This window comes from Chiloscyllium plagiosum, chromosome 41, assembly GCF_004010195.1.
Source record: "Chiloscyllium plagiosum isolate BGI_BamShark_2017 chromosome 41, ASM401019v2, whole genome shotgun sequence".
In the NCBI taxonomy this organism is placed as follows: domain Eukaryota; kingdom Metazoa; phylum Chordata; class Chondrichthyes; order Orectolobiformes; family Hemiscylliidae; genus Chiloscyllium; species Chiloscyllium plagiosum.
The window spans coordinates 7,435,381-7,459,014 of record NC_057750.1 but is presented as its reverse complement, the minus strand read 5'-3'; the positions used below and the strand labels follow the sequence as shown (position 1 = coordinate 7,459,014).

Below are 23,634 nucleotides of genomic sequence, written 5' to 3'. Positions count from 1 at the left end.
ATACCTTTCAGATGAGGCCAATAGTTGGAGACTTAAGAGAATCAAGGGAAATGCAAAATGGCAGGAAAATGCTGTTGAGGTTAAAGCTGAGTCATAGTCATTTTGAATAGCCATAGAAAATGATAGAGGCCAAAACATTGAATTTTTTCAAGAAGGAGTTAGATATAGTCCTTAGGGCTAAAGGAATCAAAGGGTACAGGGTAGGGAGAAGCAGGAACAGGGGATTGAGTTGCACAGTGGAGCAGCCTCGAAAGGCCTACTCCTGCCTATTTTCTTTGAATGGCGAAGCAAGCTTGAGGGGCTGATTGGCCTCCAATTTGCTCAGGTCTGAGAATAATTCTACATTTGCCGTTAGATTAGATTCCCTACAGTGTGGAAACAGGTCCTTCAGCCCAAACCGACCCTCCGAAGAGTAACCCACCCAGACCCATTTCCCTCTGACTGATGCACCAAACACAATGGGCAATTTAGCATGGCCAATTCACCTGGCCTGCGGGAGGAAACCCACGCAGACATGGGGAGAATGTGCAAACTCCACACAGACAGTCACAGACTGCTGGGATTGAACCTGGGACCCTGGTGCTGTGAGGCAGCAGTGCTAACCACTGAGCCACCGTGCCGTCCTATAGGGTGCAAGTGCTGCTTGTTTGAGCTGCCGATGTTGCTCTCTTATCAGAATCAGACCAGCTGTCAAACGGATGAAGTTTGTGTACAGGTGTCCCCCCGCTACCTGGAAGTAGAGCGTTTCTGTGAAACCTTTCGTAGGCCGAAATGGCATAAAGCGAAGAAGCATTAATATGGGAAAAATTTTGCCTTTTTATATAAAAGTGAGAATCCTCTTTGGATTTATTTCGGTTAGCGAAAACAGGTATTAATGTAGTTCATTCAGAAAAGTGAAGTGGTGTAGAGTGAACCTTTGAAAAGAGGAGGATACCTGTATGTGGAGGGAAGGTCAGGAAGTGGGGGGGAGAGGAGGACACAAAGAGGGTGTTTATGAAGGTGGGAGGGGGGGTTTAATTACGAGAAATGGAAACTCAGGGTTAACATCGATGATCTGGCACATTGCAGTTCCAGGCTCCCCATCACGTGCAGTACTGAGGGAGTTGCTGCGCAGTTGTGGGGTGTGGTTGGAGGGGGTTGCGGAGCGAGGGTGGGGAGGGGGTGCGTTGCCATCTTCTGGATAGGACGTCCAACATCGTCCGCGTTCTCCCGCGGTCAGCGAGCCGTGGGGGCTCACGTTCCATGGCCTGGCTCACCATCACCAGTGAAAGAAACGATCTGACCTCACCCTCATCCCCATCATCGCATTGCTGTTTGCGGGATCTCACTGTGCCGCCAACCCGCCCCTCTTCCTGCATTGCAATAGCGACCGGGCTGGAGTGGGACGGGCGATAGGGGTGTGCAATCGGGAGTCCTTGCCTAGTGGGAGTTGTGCAGGTACTCGGAGGGATTAGACTGTATACTGCTTTTCCCTGCTGACAGGAGCCAGTCCCCTGCCTCCCCAAAACCTCCTCCCTCCTGCCTCGCCTCCCTTGCTCATCCGGCCAGTGCAAACCCAGCAGATAGTAGGGTTCTGGCCTGCAGTTTGAACACTGGAGAAGGAATGCAACTGGTTGCATGCTGACTTTTTCACTTTGCATTCAGTCAGTTGAGCAATGCAAGTTGAATTTAGGAATGTGTAACAGACTGTCATGGGCTCTGGGAGGTGGGGGAGAGGTGCTGGAGAGGGTGCGTCTGTGTGTTTTGAGAGAGACAGAAATCTCTGTAAACTTGATACCTGCCTGGGACCAGAAACTATAACAAGTGGGCTTTAAAATTAAAATACACTTGGCCACACCCTCCTGGTATTTCATTGCTACAACCCCTCCTCTCCTCTGACCCTTTAAAGAATCCTGATGGATTACTGGTGACACTGCTCCTGTGGTGAGTAGTTGGTAGGGTTCCTCAATAGGTTCAGCACCCCCATCCCACCCCCAAAACTCCCACCCCACCCCCCCGCCCCCATGGATGGAAAGCCCCAGACGCATTCTCCCCGGAGCCAGGAGTTCGACTTATGGAAGGACTACTTGCAGCTATCGATGAGGGTGGAGGAGATCTGGAGGCCCGTGGCGGGCGGGCAGGAGCTGGGTACGGTCAGCCCGCTGGCCGAGGGAGCCTTGGAGGCGGGTACGGAGGCCCCACCCCCCGGCGCCAGCAGCCCGGGCGCTGAGAAGCCGTCGAAGAGGGCGGGTGGTGTCTGCACCTTCTGCAAGCACAACGGCGAGTCGCGGAAGGTGTACGCCTCACATGCGCTGAAGACGGAGAGCGGCAGGGTGCTGTGCCCGATCCTGCGCAACTATGTCTGCCCTCTGTGCCAGGCGACCGGCGACACCGCGCACACCCTGAAATACTGCGGCTTCAACCCCGAGAGGCAGTCCCTGTATCGCAGCCACGGGCGGAACTCTGTAGGCAAAAGATCGAAACGCTGAGAGCGCACGCGGGGGGCAGAGAGGAAAGACCTCCCGTTGAATGTACAGTGTAAAATATAAAGAAGAAATATTTGTAGATAGATAGCGATGGCAGCACCAATAATGTTGAAAAATAAGGACAGTTTTCCGAGGGACACCCCCCAGTGAACGAGGGGACGGATTTACGTTTTCCTTACGTCGATCAACAATCAAAGTTTTTTTCGATTGGACAGTGATTCAAGAAATGACTGTTTCTCCAAACAAAAGGAACATTTTATTTTTTTAAACACCCCCTCCGGAAATATAATTGTACATTAAAGCCTTTTCCTTTCTGAATTCTGGCTAGTGTTTTTGTTTTGGATTTCTTTTCACCGCATTCCTTCTCTGCTCAGGAGAAGGGAGGGCTGTGTTTGTTTTTCACTCATATGTTGGATGTGGGCCAACAGTTATTGCCTGTCCCTAATTGCCCCTTTGAGAAGGTGGGGGTGAGCTGCCTTCTTGAACTGCTGCTGTCCGTGTGCTGTGGGTTGACCCACAATGCACTTCAGGGAGGGAATTCCAGGATTTTGACTCAGCGATACTGAAGGAACGGCGATATATTTCCAAATTGGAATGGTGAGTGGAGGTGAACTTGCAGGGGATGGTGTCCCCATGTATCTGCTGCCCTTGTCCTTCTAGATGGAAGTGGTCGTGGATTTGGAAGGTGCTGTCTGAGGATCTTTGGTGAGCTGCTGCAGTGCATCTTGTAAATGGTGCTCACTGCTGCTACTGAGCGTCAGTGGTAGAGGGGGTTGATGCTTGTGGATGTGGTGCCAATCAAAAAGGATGTTTCGTCCTGGTTAAAAATTGTAATTGAATATTCCTTAAGGATCATGGCAGTTGTGTCTCTGAGTCAGAACATTCACTGATGTCCTTTGGGGAAGGAAATCTACCATCCTTATCTGGTTTGGCCTACAGGTAACTCCAGACCCAGAGCAATGTGATTGACTCTTAACTGCCCTCTGGGCAATTAGGGATGGGTGACACCCACATCCCACAAATATATATAAAAAAAATAGTAGGGTCATGTCCTGCTTCAGAGTTGCTGATCTCAGCTGACTGTCCCTGTGCAGTGCTGTGGGACAGCTGCATTATCAGTGACGGTCTCCTAAGATTAGTGTCACAAGGTTAATCCCAGGTATAGGGGATTCCCTTACAAACATCTCATGGAGTCCCTACAGCGCAGAGAATACATACCAACCCTACGAAGGGAATCCCACCTAATCTCCATAAGCCCTATGTCTCCCATGGCTAACCCACATAGCCTGCACATCCCTGAACACTATGGGCAATTTAGCACAGCCAATCCTAACCTACACATCTTCGGACCGTGGGAGGAAACCAGAGCAAACTCGCACAGACACAGGGAGAACGTACAAACACCACACAGACAGTCATACAAGGCTGGAATCAAACCTGGGTCCCTGGCACTGTGAGGCAGCAGTGCTAACCACTGAGCCACACACAAGGGGAAATTGAGCACGTTAGGTTTGTCCTGTGCATTACATTTTTTTACATTATATTACAGTGTGGAAACAGGCCCTTCGGCCCAACAAGTCCACACCAACCCGCCGAAGAGCAACCCACCCATACCCCTACATATACCCCTTACCTAACACTATGGGCAATTTAGCATGGCCAATTCACCTGACCTGCACATCTTTGTGACTGTGGGAGGAAACCAGAGCACCCGGAGGAAACCCACGCAGACACAGGGAGAACGTGCAAACTCCACACAGTCAGTCGCCTGAGGCGGGAATTGAACCCGGGTCTCAGGCGCGGTGAGGCAGCAGTGCTAACCACTGTGCCACCGTGCCGCCCACATCAAACTGAAGTCCTACCCAGGCTTGGAGACAATAAGGACTGCAGATGCTAGAAGCCAGACTCAATAGCCGTGGAGCTGGAGAAGCACAGCTGGTCAGACAGCATCTGAGGAGCAGGAAAGTCAATGTCTCGGGCCGGGACTACTCTGTGCCTCTCCAGCACATGTATTGGCTCCAACTCATACTGTTGCAGCAACACTACCTTACAGAAGAGGAGGGAGACCCACCCCAGGGACCTGATTCTTTGATCAACATGGCTAATGCATATTAACTGGTCACTGCTGCTTGTGTGCACTTTGGCAGAAAGTGGAGAAGAGCTGAATATTATTAAATAGGGAAAGACTGCAGGAAGCTGCTGAACATAGGAACTGGGGGAAGGGGTGATGGCAGCGTCCGAGTGCATGAATCACAAAAGGTTAGCATCCAGGTTCAGTGGGTAACAGGTTGGCAGATGGACTAGCGTCCTTTATTTCAAATGCAATGGAGTATAAAAAAAGGAAGATGAGAGGGGGGAGTCAGTGGCTGTAAACAGGATATGACTTAAATCATTGTCACAACAAGAAGATTGTTATCCACATTGCCCTGACAATATTCATCCCTCAATCAATGACACATCGGTTCAATGATCTGGTCATTTCCTTTTGCAGTTGTTTGAAGTTTGCATCACATGTAGACAGGGTGGTTAAGAAGGCGTTTAGCACACCTGCTTTCATTGCTCAGACCTTTGAGTATTAGAGTTGGGACGTCATGTTGAGGTTGTAAAGGACATTGGTGAGGTCTCTTCTGGAGAACTCTGTCCCAATCAATGACACATCGGTTCAATGATCTGGTCATTTCCTTTTGCAGTTGTTTGAAGTTTGCATCACATGTAGACAGGGTGGTTAAGAAGGCGTTTAGCACGCTTGCTTTCATTGCTCAGACCTTTGAGTATTAGAGTTGGGACGTCATGTTGAGGTTGTACAGGACAATGGTGAGGTCTCTTCTGGAGAACTCTGTCCAGCTCTGGTCACCCTGTTACAGGAAGGATACTATTAAGTTAGAGAAGGTTCATAAGAGATTTAGCAAGGTGTTATACGATCATAAGACATAGGAGTGGAAGTAAGGCCATTCGGCCCATCGAGTCCACTCCGCCATTTAATCATGGCTGATGGGCATTTCAACCCCACTTCCCGCACTCTCCCCGTACCTCTTTAATTCTTTGCGAGATCAAGAATTTATCAATCTCTGCCTTGAAGGCATTTAACGTCCCAGCCTCCACTGTGCTCCATGGCAATGAATTCCATAGGCCCGCCTGGAATTCCCAAACTGAATTATCCCATTTGTCGGAAGTTGGCCCAGCGTTTGGCCAGTATTGCCGGGAATGAGATATCAGGAGAGGCTGGATAGACTGGGATTATTTTCATTGCAGCATAGGAGGTTGAGGGCGACCTTATAGAGGTTTATAAAATCATGAGGGGCATGGATAAGGTGAATGACAGGGGTCTTTTCCCTAAGTAGGGGATTTCAAAACTAAGGGGCATATTTTTAAAGTGAGAGGGACCTAAGAGACAACATTTTCACACAGAGGGTGGTTTGTGTGTGGAATGGACTGCCAGAGGAAGTAGTAGATGTGGGTACAGTTACAACATCTAAAAGATATTTGAACAGTAGATGAACAGGAAAGGTTTAGAGAGAGATATGGGCCAAACGCTGGCAAATGGGACTATTTCAGTTTGAGAAACTTAGCATGGATGGGTTGGACCAAAGGGTCTGTTTTTGTGCTGTATGACTCTAAATTGGCTGAAAGATTTCCTACAAAGTGAATGTAATCCATGTGGTGTGTCATTGGCCACCAGTAGCTTTGGTACATCTGCTGGTCTCTTGGTACCAGCCCTTTTCGCTGTAAGATCACAGGCCTATTTGTGGGATCTTGCAGTGCACACCTCATCAGTTCCCACATCCCCATCCCAAACAACCACCCACTCCCGACCCTCCTCTCTTTTCCCTAAATTCCAGCTCCAAGGGTCAGTTTATTGGCTGCAAGGGGCCTCCCAGCGGTCGTGAGAGGCGCTACAGCAATGCAAGTGCACGCTTCCCCATCCCCGATGAGTGGGAGTTGAGGAACTACAAACCCAGTAGCGGAGGAACTACATCTCCCGGCAGGCGGCGCGGTGGTTGGGGGGTTTGCGCATGCTCTCCTAGTGGCCGGGCTGATGGACCGGAAGTGCCTAGAACGTTGGCCCGGGAGGCCTGTATCAATTTGCAGCGTCTGTGTATCAATTTGCAGAGGGGAAGGAGGTGAGTTGTTGTGGGGCGCTCCAGCAGCTGCATATATATATATATATATATATATATAAATATATATTTTTAAACAAAATATTTTGCAAAATAGTCACACTGCAGTCAACTTGCGAGAGCCCCAATTTTGGCTGCCCCCTGAAATCTACAAACAGAATCTTCGCGGTGGAGAGTGGGGAAACAGCATGGGCCATGGCGATGACAGTGAGTGGGTCGAATGCTCTCCCTGCAGCTCCCATGCCCCAGGGGAATGCCTTGTAGGCGAGTGGGGGCAAGGCAACGTCTGATTGCCACTGGGGATGATCTCTAATCAACCTGTTCAGGCATGTTGTGAATAAAGGTAAAGTCTCGGGGGGGATTGTCAGGCTGCTGTCTCTCTGTGGAGAGGGAGAGGCGGCTGGTGGTGAGTTTAAGCTGCCACATACATCCTCTGGAGCTAGTCGGCCTCCTGCCTTAGAGGTAGGGACACTGATGGTTATTTGGAGCAGCCTTATGCATCCCTCTGGCCTGGGAGAGATTTTCCTCACGGCCTTAAAATGGTGCCAGGAGCTTTTCTCATTCATTCATGGGATGAGGGGATCACTTTCCAGACCAGTGTTTATTGCCCATCCCTAATTGCCCAGAGGGCAGTACAGAGTCAACCACGTTGCTGTGGGTCTGGAGTCATATGTAGGCCAGACCAGGTAAGGATGACAGTTTTGTAGAGTCACAGAGATGTACTGCACGGAAACAGACCCTTCGGTCCAACTTGTCAATGCCGATCAGATATTCTAAACTAATCTAGTCCTATTTGCTAGCATTTGGACCATATCCCTCTAAACCCTTCCTATTCATATACCAATCCAGATACCTTTTAAAGGGGCAATTTTTTCACTGAGATGGTGGTGCGTGTATGGAATGAACTGCCAGAAGGTGTGGTGGAGGCTGGTACAATTTCAACATTTAAAAGGCACCTGGATGAGTATATGAACAGGGAGGGTTTAGAGGGATATTGGCCGAGTGCTGGCAAATGGGACTAGATTAGGTTAGGATATCTGGTCGGCATGGACAAGTTGGACCGAAGGGTCTATTTCTGTGCTGTACATCTCTATGACTCTATATGCAGGTTAGGGTGGATTGGCTGTGCTAACTTGCACCATAATGTACAGGTTAGGTGGGTTAGCCACGGGAAATGCAGGGTTATAGGGATGGAGCTGGGTCTGGGTGAGATGCTGTTCGGAGATTGGTGTGCACCTGTTGGGTCAAGTGGCCTGTTTCCACACTGTAGAGATTCTATTTGATTAAGGTGGACTACAATTCCCAAAAGGTCAGGCAGCATCCGAGGAGCAGGAAAATCAACGTTTCGGGCAAAAGCCCTTCATCGGGAATGAGGCTGTGAGCCAAGGTGGTGGAGATAAATGGGAGAGGGAGGGGGATGGGCTGGGGGAGGGGGGAGGTAGCTGAGAGTGTGATAGGTGGATGAAGGTGGGGATAATGGTGATAGGTCAGAGTCTTGAACCCCAATATTTAAAAGTAATCTGGATGGGTATATGAACAGGAAGGGTTTGGAGAGATATGGGCCAGGTGATGGCAGGTGGGACTAGATTGGGTTGGGATATCTGGCTGGCATGGATGAGTTGGACCAAAGGGTCTGTTTCCATGCTGTACATCTCTATGACTCTATAAATGCTGTAATTATACCAGCATCCACCACTTCTTCTGGTAGCTCATTCCATACACACACCACCCTCTGCATGAAAAAGTTGGCCCTTAGGTCCCTTTTAAATTTTTCCTCTTTCACCCTAAACCTATGCCCTCTAGTTTTGGAATTTCCTTCCCTAAAGGGCAATAGTGAACCAGATAGGTTTCTCTAACAGTGGGTTGATGGTCATTTGATTTTTAAATTCAGCATTTTTAAAAAAAATTGAATTCAACTTTCACCATTTGACAACATAGGATTTGAACCTGGGTCTCTAGTTTAACAGTCCAGTGATAATACCACTAGGCCACTACCTCCCCAGTCATTGTAGTGAGTGTGAATGAGCCATACCATAACTTTGAAGGATTACAGTCATGATTAGACTCTGAAATTGGAGGAGGCTGTGGCTGAGTGTATTATCGTGAACTGTTAATCCAGAGACCCAGGTAATGTTCCGGGATCCCAGGTTCGAATCCTTCCATGGCAAATGGTGGAATTTGAATTCAATAAAAACATGGAATTAAGAGCCTTAATGATGAACCATGAATCTATTGTCTGGAAAAAAACATCTGGGTCACTAATGTCCTTTAAGGAAGGAAACTGCCATCCTTACCTGGTCTGGCCTACCTGTGACTCCAGACCCACAGCAATGGGGTTCACTCGTAACTGTCGCCTGGGGCAATTAGGGATGGGCAATAAATGCTGGTCTAGCCAGTAAACACCCACATCCCATGAATGAATTAAAAAGAATTCCAGATTTTTTAAAAATTGAATTCAAATTCCACCATCTACCAAGGTAGGGTTTGAACCCAGGTCGTTACCTTGGTAGATGGTGGAATTAGAATTCAATTTTTTTAAAATCTGGAATTCTTTTTAATTCATCCATGGGATATGAGTGTTACTGGCTAGACCAGCATTTATTACCAGGTTATTACCTGGGTCTCTGGATTAACAATTTAGCGATAATACCATTAGGCCATCACCTCAATAATTGGGCTTAGATATATGGTGATCTAATCTCATTGCCACTCTAGGGCCCGGCCTACTCTTTCTCTCCAGCTCACCCAATCCCACTCCCCTCTCCTGAGGTTTAGCCCTCTGGATTAACTTGGTGCCTCCTGCATCTGAGGATTGACCTCTGCAACACTCGCCACGGAATGTAAGAGAAATGTCAATGGGGAGTTTAAAACCTTCGAATTAGGGGCAGGAATAGGTCACTTGGCACCTCAAGTTTGTTCTGCCGTTCAGTAAGATCAGGGCTATGGCCTGTACTGTATTCTCTGTAGTTCTGAAGGACCTGAAGCAATCTTGTGGACTTGCAATGTTCTCAAAGGGATAGACAGAGTAAGTTCATGAGTTATATTTCTCCTAGTTGAGGAGTGAACGCAGCCCTTAGGACCGAGATGAGGAGGGATCTCTTTACTCCAAGGGTGACGAATCTTTTGAATCATGTATGCCCAAAGTGGAAGCTCAGTTATCATGTACATTCGAGATGGAGATCAATGGATTTCTAATCCCTAATGATGTTAAGGGTTATGGGAAGTGTGGTGTACGAGGCAGATGATTGAGAATGCTGAGCAGGCACATGGGGCTGAATGGTCTCCTCCTCCCACGATCTGATTATCCCACATTGTCTCCTACCCCTGATAGTTTACCCCCACTAGTTTTCAATAATCTATCTACTTCTTCCTTGAAAATATCCAAGGGCTCAGCTTCCAGTGCCTTTTGAGGAAGAGAGTTCCAAAGTCTCATGTGAGAAACAGTTTCACCTTATCTCAGTTTTATTTTTAAACAGTGACCCAAGTTTCAGATTCTCCCACAAGGGGAAACATCTCCTCCATACTGGATTATAGTTCTGGCACTTCCTCCATTTAAAAAGAAATGTACAGCTCAGCCTGTCTAGCCTCATAAGCCAAACTACCCTTCTTAAAAATTCATTCACAGTACATGGACTTTACCAGTTTTCTCATTTCCCTCCGCCCACCTTACCCCAGTTCCAACCTGCCAGCTCAGCACCATCCTCATGACCTGTCCTACCAGCTAAACTTCCTTCCCACCTATCCACTTCACCCTCCTCTCTGACCTATCACCTTCACCCCACCCCCATTCTCCTATTGCACTCTCAGCTACCTTCTCCCCAGCCCCACTCCTCCTCCCATTTACCCCTCCACCCCGGAGGCTCCCTGCCTCATTCCTGATGAAGGACTGTTGCCCGAAACTTCAGTTTTCCTGCTGCTCGGATGCTGCCTGACCTGCTGTGCTTTTCCACCATCCTCTCATCTTGACTCTGATCTCCAGCATCTGTAGTCCTCACTTTCACCTATGCGGATATCACTGGCTAGGCCAGCATTTATTGCCCAGAGGGCAGTTCAGAGTCAACTCCATTGCTGTGGGTCTGGAGTCACATGTCAGCTAGATCAGGTAGGGATGGCAGTTTCCTTCTGTAAAGGACATGAGTGACCCAGATGGGTTTTTCCAACAATGGATTCATGGTCATCATTAGACTCTTAAATCCAGATTTTTATTGAATTTAATTTTAACCATCTGCTGTGGCGGGATTTGAACCTGGGTCCCCAGCACATTGGTTCGTTCTCTGGATTGATAGGCTAGCGATAATACCACTTGGGTGTCAAACTCATCTAAAATGAGAATAAGCACAAAAGGTGCCTTCTCTGTCACTGAGGAAGGTTCAAGAAGCAACTTAACAGTGCACTGACTTGTAACATTGGCAGTGGTGGGATTTGAACCCATGTCTCCAGAGACTGAAGCCCAAACCCAGGGCATTACACTGCTCAGCCTCTTAGGGAGCTACAGCCACATCCTGTAAATGAATCTTTTAAAAACGGGTGGCTGATCTCATAGGCTAGGCTTGTATCCACTGGGAGTTCCGAAGAGTGAGAGGTGACTTTATTCCAATATCAGTCTCATAAACTTTCCTTGAATTGTTCCCAATGTATTTACTTCCTTAGATAAGGTCACTGACATTGTATACAGTACTCCAGAGGTGATCTCACCAGTATTCTCCACCACTGAAGCTAAACTTTCCGAATTTTATGTTTTATTCTTTCTGTAATTAGCGTTGGTATTCTATTAGTTTTTCTAATTACTTGTTGTACCAACAGTGTAGCCTATTACGACCCATTCTCTAGGGTACTCAGATCCCAAGCTCTGCGATCTGTGTGCACGAAGAATGAAATCACAGCATTATCAGACACTGCAGGAGGCAAGTTCAGATACACGCCTCAAATTCAGGGTGGTCCTGGCAAGTCTGGGTTAGGTGGTCACCCTTCCTGATCCCTGTAACTTCCTGCAGCCCTTACTATGGTCTAAACTCTCTGCATGCCTCTAATTCCTGCCTTGTGAAACATCCCTGATTTTCTTGGTTCTACCATTGGCCTTCTACTGCCAAGGCGTTAAATTCTGGGGTTTCTTAAACCTTTCTGCCTCTTGTCTTTTAAAGGTATGACCTCAAACACCTACGAAACTCTCAGTCAAGCTAACATCTCCTTGTGTGACTTGGTGTCAGTTTGTGTCTGCTTGTCCTTTCCCTGAAGTAACTTGGGATTTTTTTTTTTATTCATTGATGGGAAATGCATGTCACTGGCTAGGCCATTGTTTATTGCCCATCCCTAATTTCGAGAGGGCAGTCAAAAGTCAGGAGTCAAGTGTAGGCCAGACCGGATAAGGCTGGCAGAGCTTTAGAAAGTACAGAGGAATCTTGATTATCCGAAGGACACGAGTGGGGAATATTTCATTCAGTTAATCAAATTCCGGATATTTGAATGCCGGCTCACATAACTTAGCTGAGCATCAGGACCTTGCGATCTTGCCAGATAATTCTATATTCGGATAATCGAGGTTCCTCTGTACTTGGAAGAACATCTGATGTGTCATAATATTCAAGGCTATGCGTCTGGATTGAGAAAGTGGGACGAGTGTACTTTTGATGGTACAGACTCCCTTCCGTACTGTATGATTTGATTCCCTTCCCTAAAGGACATAGCAAACCACACAGGTTTTTACTACACTCAACACCCATTGCCATTAAACTGACTTTTTAATGCCAGAATTTGTTTTGTATGGAATTCAAATTACACCATCTGCATGGGATCTAAACCAACTCCCCCTGAACATTCTGTAGTTTTGTTGAAGGGTCAGTGGACCCAAAAGGATGGTTTTATTTTCTCACCACAGATGCTGCCAGTAATTTCAGTTTTTAATTAATTCATTTATGGGATGTTGGCATCTCTGGCTAGGGCAGCATTTATTGGAAATCAAATTCCCCTATCCACTGTGGGATTTGTAGGAGAAAGTGAGGACTGCAGATGCTGGAGATCAGAGCTGAAAATGTGTTGCTGGAAAAGCGCAGCAGGTCAGGCAGCATCCAAGGAACAGGAGAATCGACGTTTCGGGCATAAGCCCTTCTTCAGGAAAGATTCCTGAAGAAGGGTTTATGCCCGAAACGTCAATTCTCCTGTTCCTAGGTTGCTGCCTGACCTGCTGCACTTTTCCAGCAACACATTTTCAACTGTGGGATTTGTACCCAGGTTCCCAGAGCAGCATTTAATACCCCATGCCTAATGGAGTCAACCAAATTGTCGTGGGCCTGGGGTCACATACAGACCAGCCCAGGAAAGGATGGCCATTCACTTCTCTACAAGGCATGGGTGAGCCAGATGGGTTCTATTGCAACAATTGACAATAGATTCACGGCCACCATTAGACTCTTAATTCCAGATTTTTAATTGAATTCAAATTTCACCATCTTGCCACGGCAGGATTTGAACCTGGGTGCCCAGAACATTATCTGAGTCTCTGGATTAACCGTCCAGTGATAGTACCACTAGGCCCTCCTCTCCCCTTAGAGAGACCTTGGGGTGCAGGTTCGTAGGAACAGGTCGAGTCTTCAGGAACATTGGAGATGAAGTGAAAGTTTTCTTATGGGGGAGGTCAGAGATGTTTTCTTCTGGGGGTGTATTAAGTGTGGCACGTGTGGTTGTGTTACAGGTGGCGGGCAGGATGCAGCTGGCCAGACACAGCGACCACGTGTTACAGCAGTTGTGCTGCCAGCTGGAGTATGGCTTCCTTTGCGACTGCTCCATCACGGTGGGTGACGTACACTTTCGGGCGCACCGCGTGGTGCTCGCAGCCTGCAGCTCCTATTTCCACAAGCTCTTCGTGAATCAGCCGGGGGAGGCGTCCCAGGTGTGCCTGAGCTCGCAGGCCGTCAGCCCTGACCACTTCGACCTGATCCTCCAGCTGATGTACACCGGCCGCCTGGTGTCCTTGCCCTCCGACCCCGACCAGTTCCGGGCCTCCCTCAACTTCCTGAAGCTCTACGGCGCTCCCCGGTTCTCCGCCGGGGGCAGCGAGGAGGCGGCAATGGCTCCTCCTCAGGTCTCGGAGGGTGGCAAGGGTGAGCCGCTGGTCTTCGGGGTGGAGCTGCGGCCCTGGGACAGAAGCAGGCCGGAGGACATCCCAGAGCAGCAGCAGCAGCAACAGCAACTCCCAGTCACCGTCAAGTCCGAAACACCGGAGGGGCCGTGGGAGGAGGGTGTGGAGGGTCCGCCCAGCCCCCCCAGGCTGTGCTGCCCCCTCTGTGGCCTGGCCTTCGAGCAGCCCCGCGGTTTGCAGGAACACCTCCCCGGCTGCCTGCGCGGGAGGGGCCAGGGCTGGGGCGCAGGGAGCGGCCAGGGGGCAGACCCACGCAGCCCCACCCCCGAGGTGAAGCAGGAGGCCCCCGAGAGGAGGTGGGAGGGGGAAGGAGGCATCCCCGAGGAGCAGGGGGCTGGAGGCATGAAGAGGCTGAAGGTGGAGGCCCCCGAGCAGGAAGAGGTAGGGACCCCAGGGCAGGGGAACCCCCTGCTGCTGGAGCTCAGTGGCATCACGGTGGTGAGGGTGGGGGGAGGAGGGGAGCCAGAGGCTAGGGTCTCCCCGGGGTTGGGCCCGCCAGAGGACTACGAGCTGGAGGAGGGAGAGGTGCGTTTCCCGGGCGACGACGACCTGGTGCTGGAGAACCCGGAGGAGGAGGACGATGAGGGCTCCTTCAGCAGCTCTAGCGAGGGCAGCACCTCCAGCTCAGACAGCCCCAGCCCAGCGCCCAGTGAGGACGAGGGGAGGCCTCGGGCCCGGATCCCGGGGAGGGCATGGAGCTGCCAGGCCTGCTGCCCGACTGAGGGGAGAGCCCCGGCTCGCAGCCAGACCAAGGCCCGGGGGAAGGCAGAGTGTGCCCGAGCCCCCTCACAGTGCTGCGGGACAGAGAGCGGCGTGTGCCACGCTCGCCCCAACGGCAGGCAGCAACCCAGCCGCCCGGGGTGGGAGAGGACCCAGGTGTTGGACCACGCGCTGTCCAGGGGGGCAGTGCCTGGGCGTGGCAAGAAAGGGCAGAAAGTGGCCAAGCAGTCACGGGCGCCTGGCCACAAGAAGGGCACGGAGGCCGGGCAGGGGAAGCAGCAGCGGCGGCGTCCTGCCAAGACCGTGACCTCTGGGCCTGGCAAACACAGTGGGCCACGCAAACACTCCTGCCAGATCTGCGGCAAGGCTTTCCTGCAGCGAGGCCACTTGGCAGAGCACGTGGCCACCCACAGCGAGGTCGGGAGGTTCGCGTGCCGGGCGTGTGGGCAGGAGTTCCCGAGAGAGCTTGAGCTGCGGCTCCATGCCACCACCCATGCCGGCGACTCCCGCTACGCCTGCCGGCTGTGCGGCCAGGGCAGCTACCGCAAGCACGGCCACCTGCGCCACATGGCCAGCCACCTCTCACGGGGCCAGGTCCTCTGCCGGGTCTGCTTCGAGATCTTCCAGGGCGCGCCAGAGCTGGAGCGGCACCTCGAGAGCCACCTGTACCCCTGTGGGACGTGCGGTGAGAAGTTCAAGCGCAAAAAAGATGCGGCGGCACATTCCGCCGGCTGCTGGATGAAGAAACTGATGACCTCAGAGCTGGACAGGCCATCGAATGGTCAGAGGAACGTGGACTGACCGTCTCACCTTCCCTCCCACAACCAAGGACTCTGTGTCACACCCAATCTTCTGTTGCATTGTGGCCTCCTGGGTGAGCCACACGGGGGCTAAAGATCCCAGTTTTGATATCTGGACCCATTTCTGAATTAGTCTCTTGTGGCCAGGACTGTGGTAGATGGATGGACAGGGTTGGTTCCAGTGGATATTCAGCCACGGTTTTCCATTCGCCATTGCAGTACATCTCGCTCCTGGTTTGGGTTGGAGCGTGGGGATGGCAGAGAACAGGACGAGGTTGCCTGATGGTATTGGGGATTCAAGAGTAGGAATACTCCAGTACACCTCCATAATGCCCAATCTGCAAACGACTACCTCAAGCAACGTTTCTCACTCCATTGTCTTCCTGCTTCTTCCATTCAAACCCTCCCCCCCCCCCCCCCCGTTTTATACCTTACTTTGCATGAGAAAACCCTCTTGGTTTTAAGGGCCGAAGTGATCCCACAATCAGCAGGATTGGAAACCAGGGATTTAGAGGGAGCTTATCGGGATGTTAAGATTCAGTGTTAGACAAGGGCAGGATCGAAATCCAACCACCCCAGCCCTGCAAAACCAACACTTTCAATGCATCTCCTTCTGCATCCGAACAAAATGTGCAAGCTGGAGGGAAGCTGAGAGTCAACGGGAAAATCAGTGCCAAATCTGCAAAAGGCGGCAAGTGGAGGGAGGCACCATATGGTCAGTGGCCATTGTCTGATCTCCAATAGCTGCTCAGGTATTGGGAAAGGGCTGTTTGATTATCGACGTTTGGAGATTTGAAAACCCACAGTTTGGGTTTCCAACAGTATTGGTTTATAGACTCGAGTTTTGTATGCTGTCTTCTATTAATTGGAAGGTCTTAAGATCAGTGTACAAATAATTAAAATGATTCTTAACAATAATGATTTATTCCTGGGTTCTTTAAGCTTTGAGCAAAAGGTGTTGGTGACATTACCTGTGAAAGAGTGAAGAAGTTGAGCTGAGCTTTGCTGTGGTCCAGCTGCACTGATGTCCTCTTTAATAGACTGTCTCAGGGGTAATAACAAAACTGAGCATCCCTCAAAATGTAGCTCCCTCACACTAGGCTCACTGCTTGCTTTGAGTATTTTATTAAACTTCTGGTCTACACTGCTTCTCCATGTCCTGTACCCTTACTAGTTATTAATAACAATTCTTCCTTCTCCCTAGCAAGAAATACTGGTCTTGCCAGCAACACCCACAGCCCCAAATAAATTCCGACCTAAGTAACCACTGATCTGACTAGGACCTTGAGAGTGATATTATCGCCGGACTGTAAATCCAGAGACCTGGGTAATGTTCTGGAGACCCAGGTTTGAATCCTACATGGCAGATGGTGGAATTGGAATTCAATAAAAATCTGGAATTAAGAGTCTAATGCTGGCGATGATTGTTCAAAAAACCCACCTGAGTCACTAATGTCCTTTAAAGGAAGGAAACTGCTATCCTTACCTGGTCTGGCCTACACCTGACTCCCGATCCACAGCAACATGGTTGACTCTGAACTGCCCTCTGGGCAGTTAGGGATGGGCAATAAATGCTGCCCTAGCCAGTGAAACCCTTATCCCACAAATGAATAGAAAAGAAACTCCCATTTCTATCAAAAATAAATATTCAAGTCTTGTTTGACAATGATCCAGACTCTCTATCCAAACACCAACAATCCTGAGAAAAAAATTCCACATTTCCATTTTATATGGGAGACCCCTTATTTTGAAACTGTGTCCCCTTGTGCTAGAATTTCTCCGCAAGAGAAAGGTCTCTGCGGCATCAAAATCATCTCCCTCCGAATCATGTTTTGATGCCTGTCAGGATAGGCCCAGCCTTTCCCATAAGGCAGATCCCTGCAGTGGAGTCAACCTCTGCTTAAACAGGACTGTATCTTGCCTGTCTTAGTTACGCAACGCTTGGCTGAGATACTGGAGAGACCCCAGCACAGCAGAAACGAAGGAGAAAGAGTCTGTGTTCAGCCTTGACTGCCACAATTCTGAACCTGTATTCCAAATGACAGATTTATTCTTTTTAAAAAAATACACATTCTTCAGTACACAAAAGGATTGCATGGGGGACAGGTGTTGCAGTCTCAAAAGGAGGAGCGAGTGGATGTTCTGGAGAGAGCCGAGTACAGAACAGCACGCTTCTGCGTCTCGACAGAAACCTGGGTCTGCCTTCACTTGAAATCTTCCAACACCTTGGAATTCTCAAATGTGCACTCAGACAGAAAAGGACAGTTTCTTAAATACATCGCAGTTCAGCATAGCCTGTTTACCATACAGTTTCCTGTGAATGGTTTGACGTAATCTTTCTGAATGGGTAATGTCCTCAGGAGTTCCAGTGAACAATTAAGATTTATGCTTCTTTTTCTTCTTGTGACTCTTACTCACCTTGGGGGGCGCAGTCTGTGGGATCTCTCTCTCTTTCCTCCTCCTCTTCTCCTGCTTTCGGTTCTTGGGTTTTGGCATCTCAGTATCGGAGTGTTTGAAGCCAGCTTCCTCCTGGTCTCGTTTGCTCTTTTTCTTTCTCAGGGTGCCGGCCACTGCTGTATGGTCAGGCTCGTCCCCACTGACTGCTACCTTTCCTTTCAGCCGCTTCCTCCTCTTGGCCTTAGGCTCCCCTGTATCGTCGCGCTCCGGTGGGGTGGCTGTTAGCCGGCAGGGTGAGGCAGCGCCAAAAGGCTGGAACCTCAGCTTCAGGCCTGGCGGGATGCTGGGGGCCGGACTGGTGGGGATGGAGCGTGGCTCACTGCTGCCTGTGTCCTCCCAACTCTCGCCAATAGTGACGGAACCTGCGAATGTCGGGCAGCCCTGTGTGCCTGATGGGAGGACCAGGCAGACTCCTCCTGCTCCTCTGGGCGTGCTAAACACGTTATAAAGTTTGTCCTTGCACGTCTTCGACCGAAGTGTCTGAAAACCAACCAACGGGATCTTCCTTCCAGAGAAACTGAAAGAGCGGAAAAGAAACGAAAATACTGGGGAGTTAGAGCCAACTGCAAATACAATCACATGCTCTGAAGTGCCAAGTAACCAACGTGTGTTTATGTAGTGCCTTTCAAGCTCGTTGGACATCCCACAACACAGCCATGAAATGCTTTTCACGTGTCGTTACTGTTGTAGGAAACACAGCCATCAGTCTGTGAACAGCAAGCTCCCAAAAAATAAAGTGACATTTATTGGACAAATCCTTTTGATGACATTGAGTATTAGCCAGGGCACTAGGGAGAACTCCCTTGTTCTTTGGATTAGTGTCATGAGCCCTTTTGCATTTATAAAATTATATCAAAATTACATAATCCACAGTGTGGGGGCACGTCATTTGGCCTACTGAGTCCACAACGAGCCTGTGAAGAGCATCCCACCCAGACCCACCCCCTTACCCTATCCCTGTAACCCTGCATTTCCCATGGCTAACCCACCAAGCCTGCACATCCCTGGGCATTACAGGACAGTTGAACACAGCCAATCCACCCTAACCTGCACATCTTCGGATTGTGGAAGGAAACCAGAGCACATGCAGCACTCCCTTTGCAGTACACAAACCATTCTGAATGAAGAGTGGGAAGTGCTATAGCTAACACCCATTTAATTAAAAACCAAAAGAAAGTGCTGGAAAATTTCAGTAGGTCTGGTAACATGTGGAGAGAAATCAGAGGTAACAATTTGGGTCAAGTCACCCTTCTTCAGAACACAAGCGCTATAGCTGACACCCACTCAAATAATTTATCCTTTCAGGTGACCAGACATTGCTGGCATTTGTCAACTATTCATCTCTGCCCATGAGTACAGGAGTTGGGAGGTCATATTGTAGCTGTAATGAACATTGGTTAGGCCACTTTTGGAATACTGCATTCAGTTCTGGTCTCCCTGCTATGGGAAGGATGTTATGAAACTTGAAAGGGTTCAGAAATGATTTACAAGGATGTTGCCAGGATTGGAGGGTTTGAGCTACAGGGAGAGACTGAATCGGCTGGGGCTGTTTCCCTGGAGCGTTGGAGGCTGAGGGGTGACTTTTTAGAGGTTTATAAAATTATGAGGGGCATGGATAGGATAAATAAACAATGTTTTTACCCTGGGATGGGGGAGTTCAGAACTAGAGGGCTTAGGTTTAGAGTGAGAGGAAAAAGATATAAAAGGGGAAGTGAGAGAGGCTAGTACAATGACAACATTTCTACTACAAGCCCACCTCCTCCCACCCTACCTTCTGCAAAATCACCATCCCTTATTCCCAATTCATCCACCTCCGCTGCATTTGTTCCCAAAATGACCAATTCCATCTCAGAAAATTACAGACGGCCTCCTTCTTCCAAGATCGCAATTTCCCTTCCCATGTGGTCGACGGTGCCCTCCAGCACATCTCCTCCACTTCTCACACCACCGCACTTGACCCACACCTCCCAACCCATCAAGGACAGAACCACTCCACGGTTCAAATCTTTCACCCCACCAACCTCCGCAAACATCGCATCATCCTACACCACTTCTGCCACCTCCAAATGGACCCTGCCAAAGATACATTTCCCTTCCCACCCCTATCAGCGTTCCGGAAAGACCATTCTCTACACAACTCCCTCGTCAGGTCCATGCCCCCCACCAGCCCACACTCTACTCCTGACACCTTCCCCTGCCACCGCAGGAAGTGCAAAACCAGCACCCACACCACTCCCCTCACCTCCGTCCAATGCCTCAAAAGGATCCTTCCACATCCGTCAGGAATTTACTTGTACCTCTCCCAATGTCATCTACTGCATTACACCCGATGTAGTCTCCTCTACATCGGGGAGACAGGACATCCTCTTGCAGATTGTTTCAGACAACATCTCTGGGACACCTGCACTGACCAACCCCACTGCCCTGTGGCTGAACACTTCAACGCCCCCTGCCACTCCAAAGACATGCAGGTCTTGGGCCTCGTCCGCCATTAAACCATTACCACCCGCGTCTGGAGAAAGAACGCCTCATATTTCACCTTGGGACCCTGCAACCACATGAGATCAATGTGGATTTCAACAGTTTCCTCATTTCCCCTCCACCCAGATCATCCTGGTCCCAAGCCTCCAGCTTGGCAACGCCCTCCAGACCTGTCCATCACCTTTCCCATTTATCCACTCCACACCCCCCGACCTATCTCCTCCTTCCTCACCTTCAGCCACCTATTGCTTTCTCAGCTACCTTGCCCCCAACCCCATCCCCCTCCCATTTATCTCTCAGCACCCCAAGTCCACGACCCTCATTCCTGATGAAGGGCTTTTGCCCGAAATGTCGATTCTCCTGCTCTTCGGATGCTGCCTGACTTGCTGTGTTTTCCAGCACCGTACTCTCGACCCTGAACATTTGAAAGGCGTCTGGAAGAATATATGAATAGGAAGGGTTTAAAGGGATATGGGCCAAGTGCTGGCAAACGGGATGAGATCAGTTTAGGATATCTGGTCAGCACGGGTGGGTTGGACTGAAGGGTCTGTTTCCATGCTGTATGGCTCTATGACTGGGTGGCTTGCTCAGCCATTTCAGAAGGCCGTTGAAATGTGGGTCTGGAGTTAGGTACAGGCCAGACCAGACAAGGACAGGTGTCCTTCCCTAAAAAAGGCACTAGTGAATAAGGTGTATTTTACCACAACTCACGATAATTTTGTGATCGCCATCACTGGGACTAGTTTCCACTTAGATTTTATTCTGAACTTACACCAGACTTGAAACATTAACTCTATTGCTCTCCGCAGATGCTGGTAGATGTGCTTTTTCCTTGTTTGTGATTTTTAGTTGAATTCAAGTTCCACAAGTCCTGACAGGATTCAAACTGGATTCCCCAGGCCTCTGGATTACTACTGTGCCACCATCTTACCCCTTCATGAGTATGTGACTAAGTGTTATCATAACATTGCTTTAAAACGAGAGACAAAAATTGCAAATGCAGGAAAAGCTCAGCAGATCTATGAAGAGAAATCAGAGTTAATGTTTTGGGTGCACTGACCCTTAGAGATTTTAAAACGAGAGGTTCGCAGGTGATTCAATGCTCTGCGTGCTCACCTATGTGGATCGAAGTCCGTGGGTGCTTTGATGAGCCAGAGTTCTGTGGAGGGGTCGTTCACTTTCTCCGGCTTGAGCTCACACGATGTTGCCTGTGGACATGGGGTAAATTCCGATGGACACTGAAACTTTGTCACCCTAGCAGGCCCTGAAACGACAAGTAAAACAGCCTCAGTCTTTAAGTCAAAGACAGAAGTGGCTGGAGAAACCCAGCAGGTCAGGCAAGAGAAAGCAGAGTTGACATGGAGTGCAGCTCTGAAGGGTGACTGGACTCAAAATGTAAAGAGACGGCAAAAGGAGTGAGAGTTTGCAGCCAACATAGGAGGAGGAATCATACAACATAGAAACAGACCCTCCAGTCCAACTAGTCCATGCCAACCATAATCCCAAAATAAACAGTCCTACCTGCCTGTTCAGTCCATATCCCCCCCAAACATTTCTCACTAGTAGTTATCTAAATGTCTTTTAAATGTTGTAACTGTACCCGCATCCACCACTTCCTGTGGATGCTCATTCCACACACGAACCACCCTCCGTGTAAAAACAAAAGTTGACTCTTGTCTTTTCTAAATCTCTCTCCCTTCGTCTTAAAAACACACCTCCCTAGTCTTGAAATCCCCCGCCCTAAGGAAAAGACCTTCTGTCAATCACCTTATATACGCCCCTCATGATTTTATGAACCTTCGGAAGGTCACCCCCTCTGGAGGTTTCTCATCCGTCCCTTTTCTGTCTCCCAAGTGAATAAGGGATTTGGGGTCGATCCCCATTACCAGCCCCCCCGGGGAGGGTGTCAGTCCGTCCCCATTACCAGCCCCCCCGGGGAGGGTGTCAGTCCGTCCCCATTAACAGTCCCCCCCGGTCCCGGTGCCTCCATGAGGCGGGTGAGCAATGCTCGGCCTCGGGCTCGGGTCGGGCTCCTCACCTGGTAGCGGCTCCAGGCACCGGCCTCGGGGCGGTGTGTCAGGGCTCTCGATGTCACTCTCCTCGCTGCTGGACACGGCCCAGCGCTCCCGCTCCATCCCGTGGCCGAGGCGGCGGCGGCGGCGAGGACCAGGCCCGTCTCCCCGGGCAACCACGTGCCGACCTTTGACCCGACCGAACCATCGCTCACCCTGTGGGACACTGGGGGGGGGAGTTCAAGTCTTGCCTTTACCCCCATGTCAACAATATCAACATTTACAACCAACTCTACACCGCGGAACAAATTTTTCTTTATTTATAAACTTCTCTTAAATACAGCGGACGGCGTTCCCAGCCTCTGACAACGTTTATTTAGATTCAGCACAAACGTCCCCCTCCCTCAGCTCCTAATGAAACAATCTCCAGCTCCCTCACTTGTCCACCTCCATCGAACTGACCTATATCTCTCTTACCGAAGAAAAACGTCTACATCCGACACCTGTTTCATAATATTAATGATTATTATTGTTAAGTTGGGCTCACAATGTAATTTTAGCTGTTCACAAAATGTATTTGCTGTATATTCTTATCACCATCTGTTCCCCCCTATAAAAATGGAATGGTGCAGCCTCAAGGGAAATTTTAAAGCTGAACTTTAGGCTAATCCACTTGAATGGAGGGGGGGGGATGAAGATATCTATTTTTATTATTTCCCTTTCAGTCACAAAGGTCATTGAGAATTGTTGATTTCATTTCTAAATGATGAATAACATTGCTTATGTTTTAATACGTTTCGGTAAATGTCTCCAGTGGTTAGTTCCCACAGCAAGTCCCTTAAAGGGGTTGTGACCCATCAAGTCTGCCGACAGAAATTCCACTTGTGCAGCAGAGAGCGCTGTTGGACAAAGTTGGCCAAACTTATTTGTCTTTCAGATGCAGTTCCAGAAATTGCGACTGAACTAATCAGATGAGTTAATTTTCTAATCAATCTGTTCAGAGATGCCATTTCACACCTCTGGAGCAGGTGGGATTTGAACTTGGGTCTCCTGGCTCATAGGTAGGGATAGTACCACTGCACCACAACAGCCCTCTCACTAATCCGGTGAAGTTAATTGTTAAGAGGGAATGGACCATCTATTTAAAATGCTTATCTTTGTTTTGATAGAATTCACTTGACAAGGGAGCAGCTTGTGAATTCAAATAAACCTGTTGGACTATAACCTGGTGTCTTATGACATCTGACTTTGTCCACCCAAGTTCAACGTTGGCACCTCCACATCATGGCTACAAACTGCCGGCTCAAAGTGGAGAGGATCAATATTTCACCTGACAAAGGAGGAGCGCTCCGAAAGCTTGTGATTTCAAATAAACTGTTAGTATAGAACTGGGTGTCATGTGACATCCAACTTCATCGTTGTTCACACATCTCTCCTTACCCTTGC

The 23,634-nt window shown here is 49.3% G+C and overlaps 3 protein-coding genes across 3 annotated transcripts; 2 read left to right on the top strand and 1 right to left on the bottom strand.

Annotated features, from left to right (window-relative positions):
• The first annotated feature begins 2,047 nt into the window (after positions 1–2,047).
• Positions 2,048–2,955, top strand: LOC122542940 (nanos homolog 2-like). The gene has a single exon (XM_043681082.1). The coding sequence runs from the start codon at positions 2,079–2,081 to the stop codon at positions 2,466–2,468; it is 390 nt and encodes a 129-aa protein (XP_043537017.1). The 5' UTR covers positions 2,048–2,078; the 3' UTR covers positions 2,469–2,955.
• A 3,531-nt stretch (positions 2,956–6,486) lies between these two features.
• On the top strand, positions 6,487–16,156 carry LOC122542805 (zinc finger and BTB domain-containing protein 17-like). Its single transcript, XM_043680863.1, has 2 exons — positions 6,487–6,586; positions 13,272–16,156. Exon 2 carries the CDS (start codon positions 13,284–13,286, stop codon positions 15,237–15,239), a length of 1,956 nt encoding a protein of 651 aa, XP_043536798.1. The 5' UTR covers positions 6,487–6,586; positions 13,272–13,283; the 3' UTR covers positions 15,240–16,156.
• Positions 16,157–17,266: 1,110 nt separating this feature from the next.
• polr1g (RNA polymerase I subunit G) lies at positions 17,267–22,715 on the bottom strand. Its single transcript, XM_043681081.1, has 4 exons — positions 22,666–22,715; positions 22,215–22,414; positions 21,293–21,440; positions 17,267–18,212 (listed from the first exon to the last, which is right to left on the bottom strand). The coding sequence occupies exons 1-4, from the start codon at positions 22,698–22,700 to the stop codon at positions 17,615–17,617; spliced, it is 981 nt and encodes a 326-aa protein (XP_043537016.1). The 5' UTR covers positions 22,701–22,715; the 3' UTR covers positions 17,267–17,614.
• Positions 22,716–23,634: the final 919 nt, after the last annotated feature.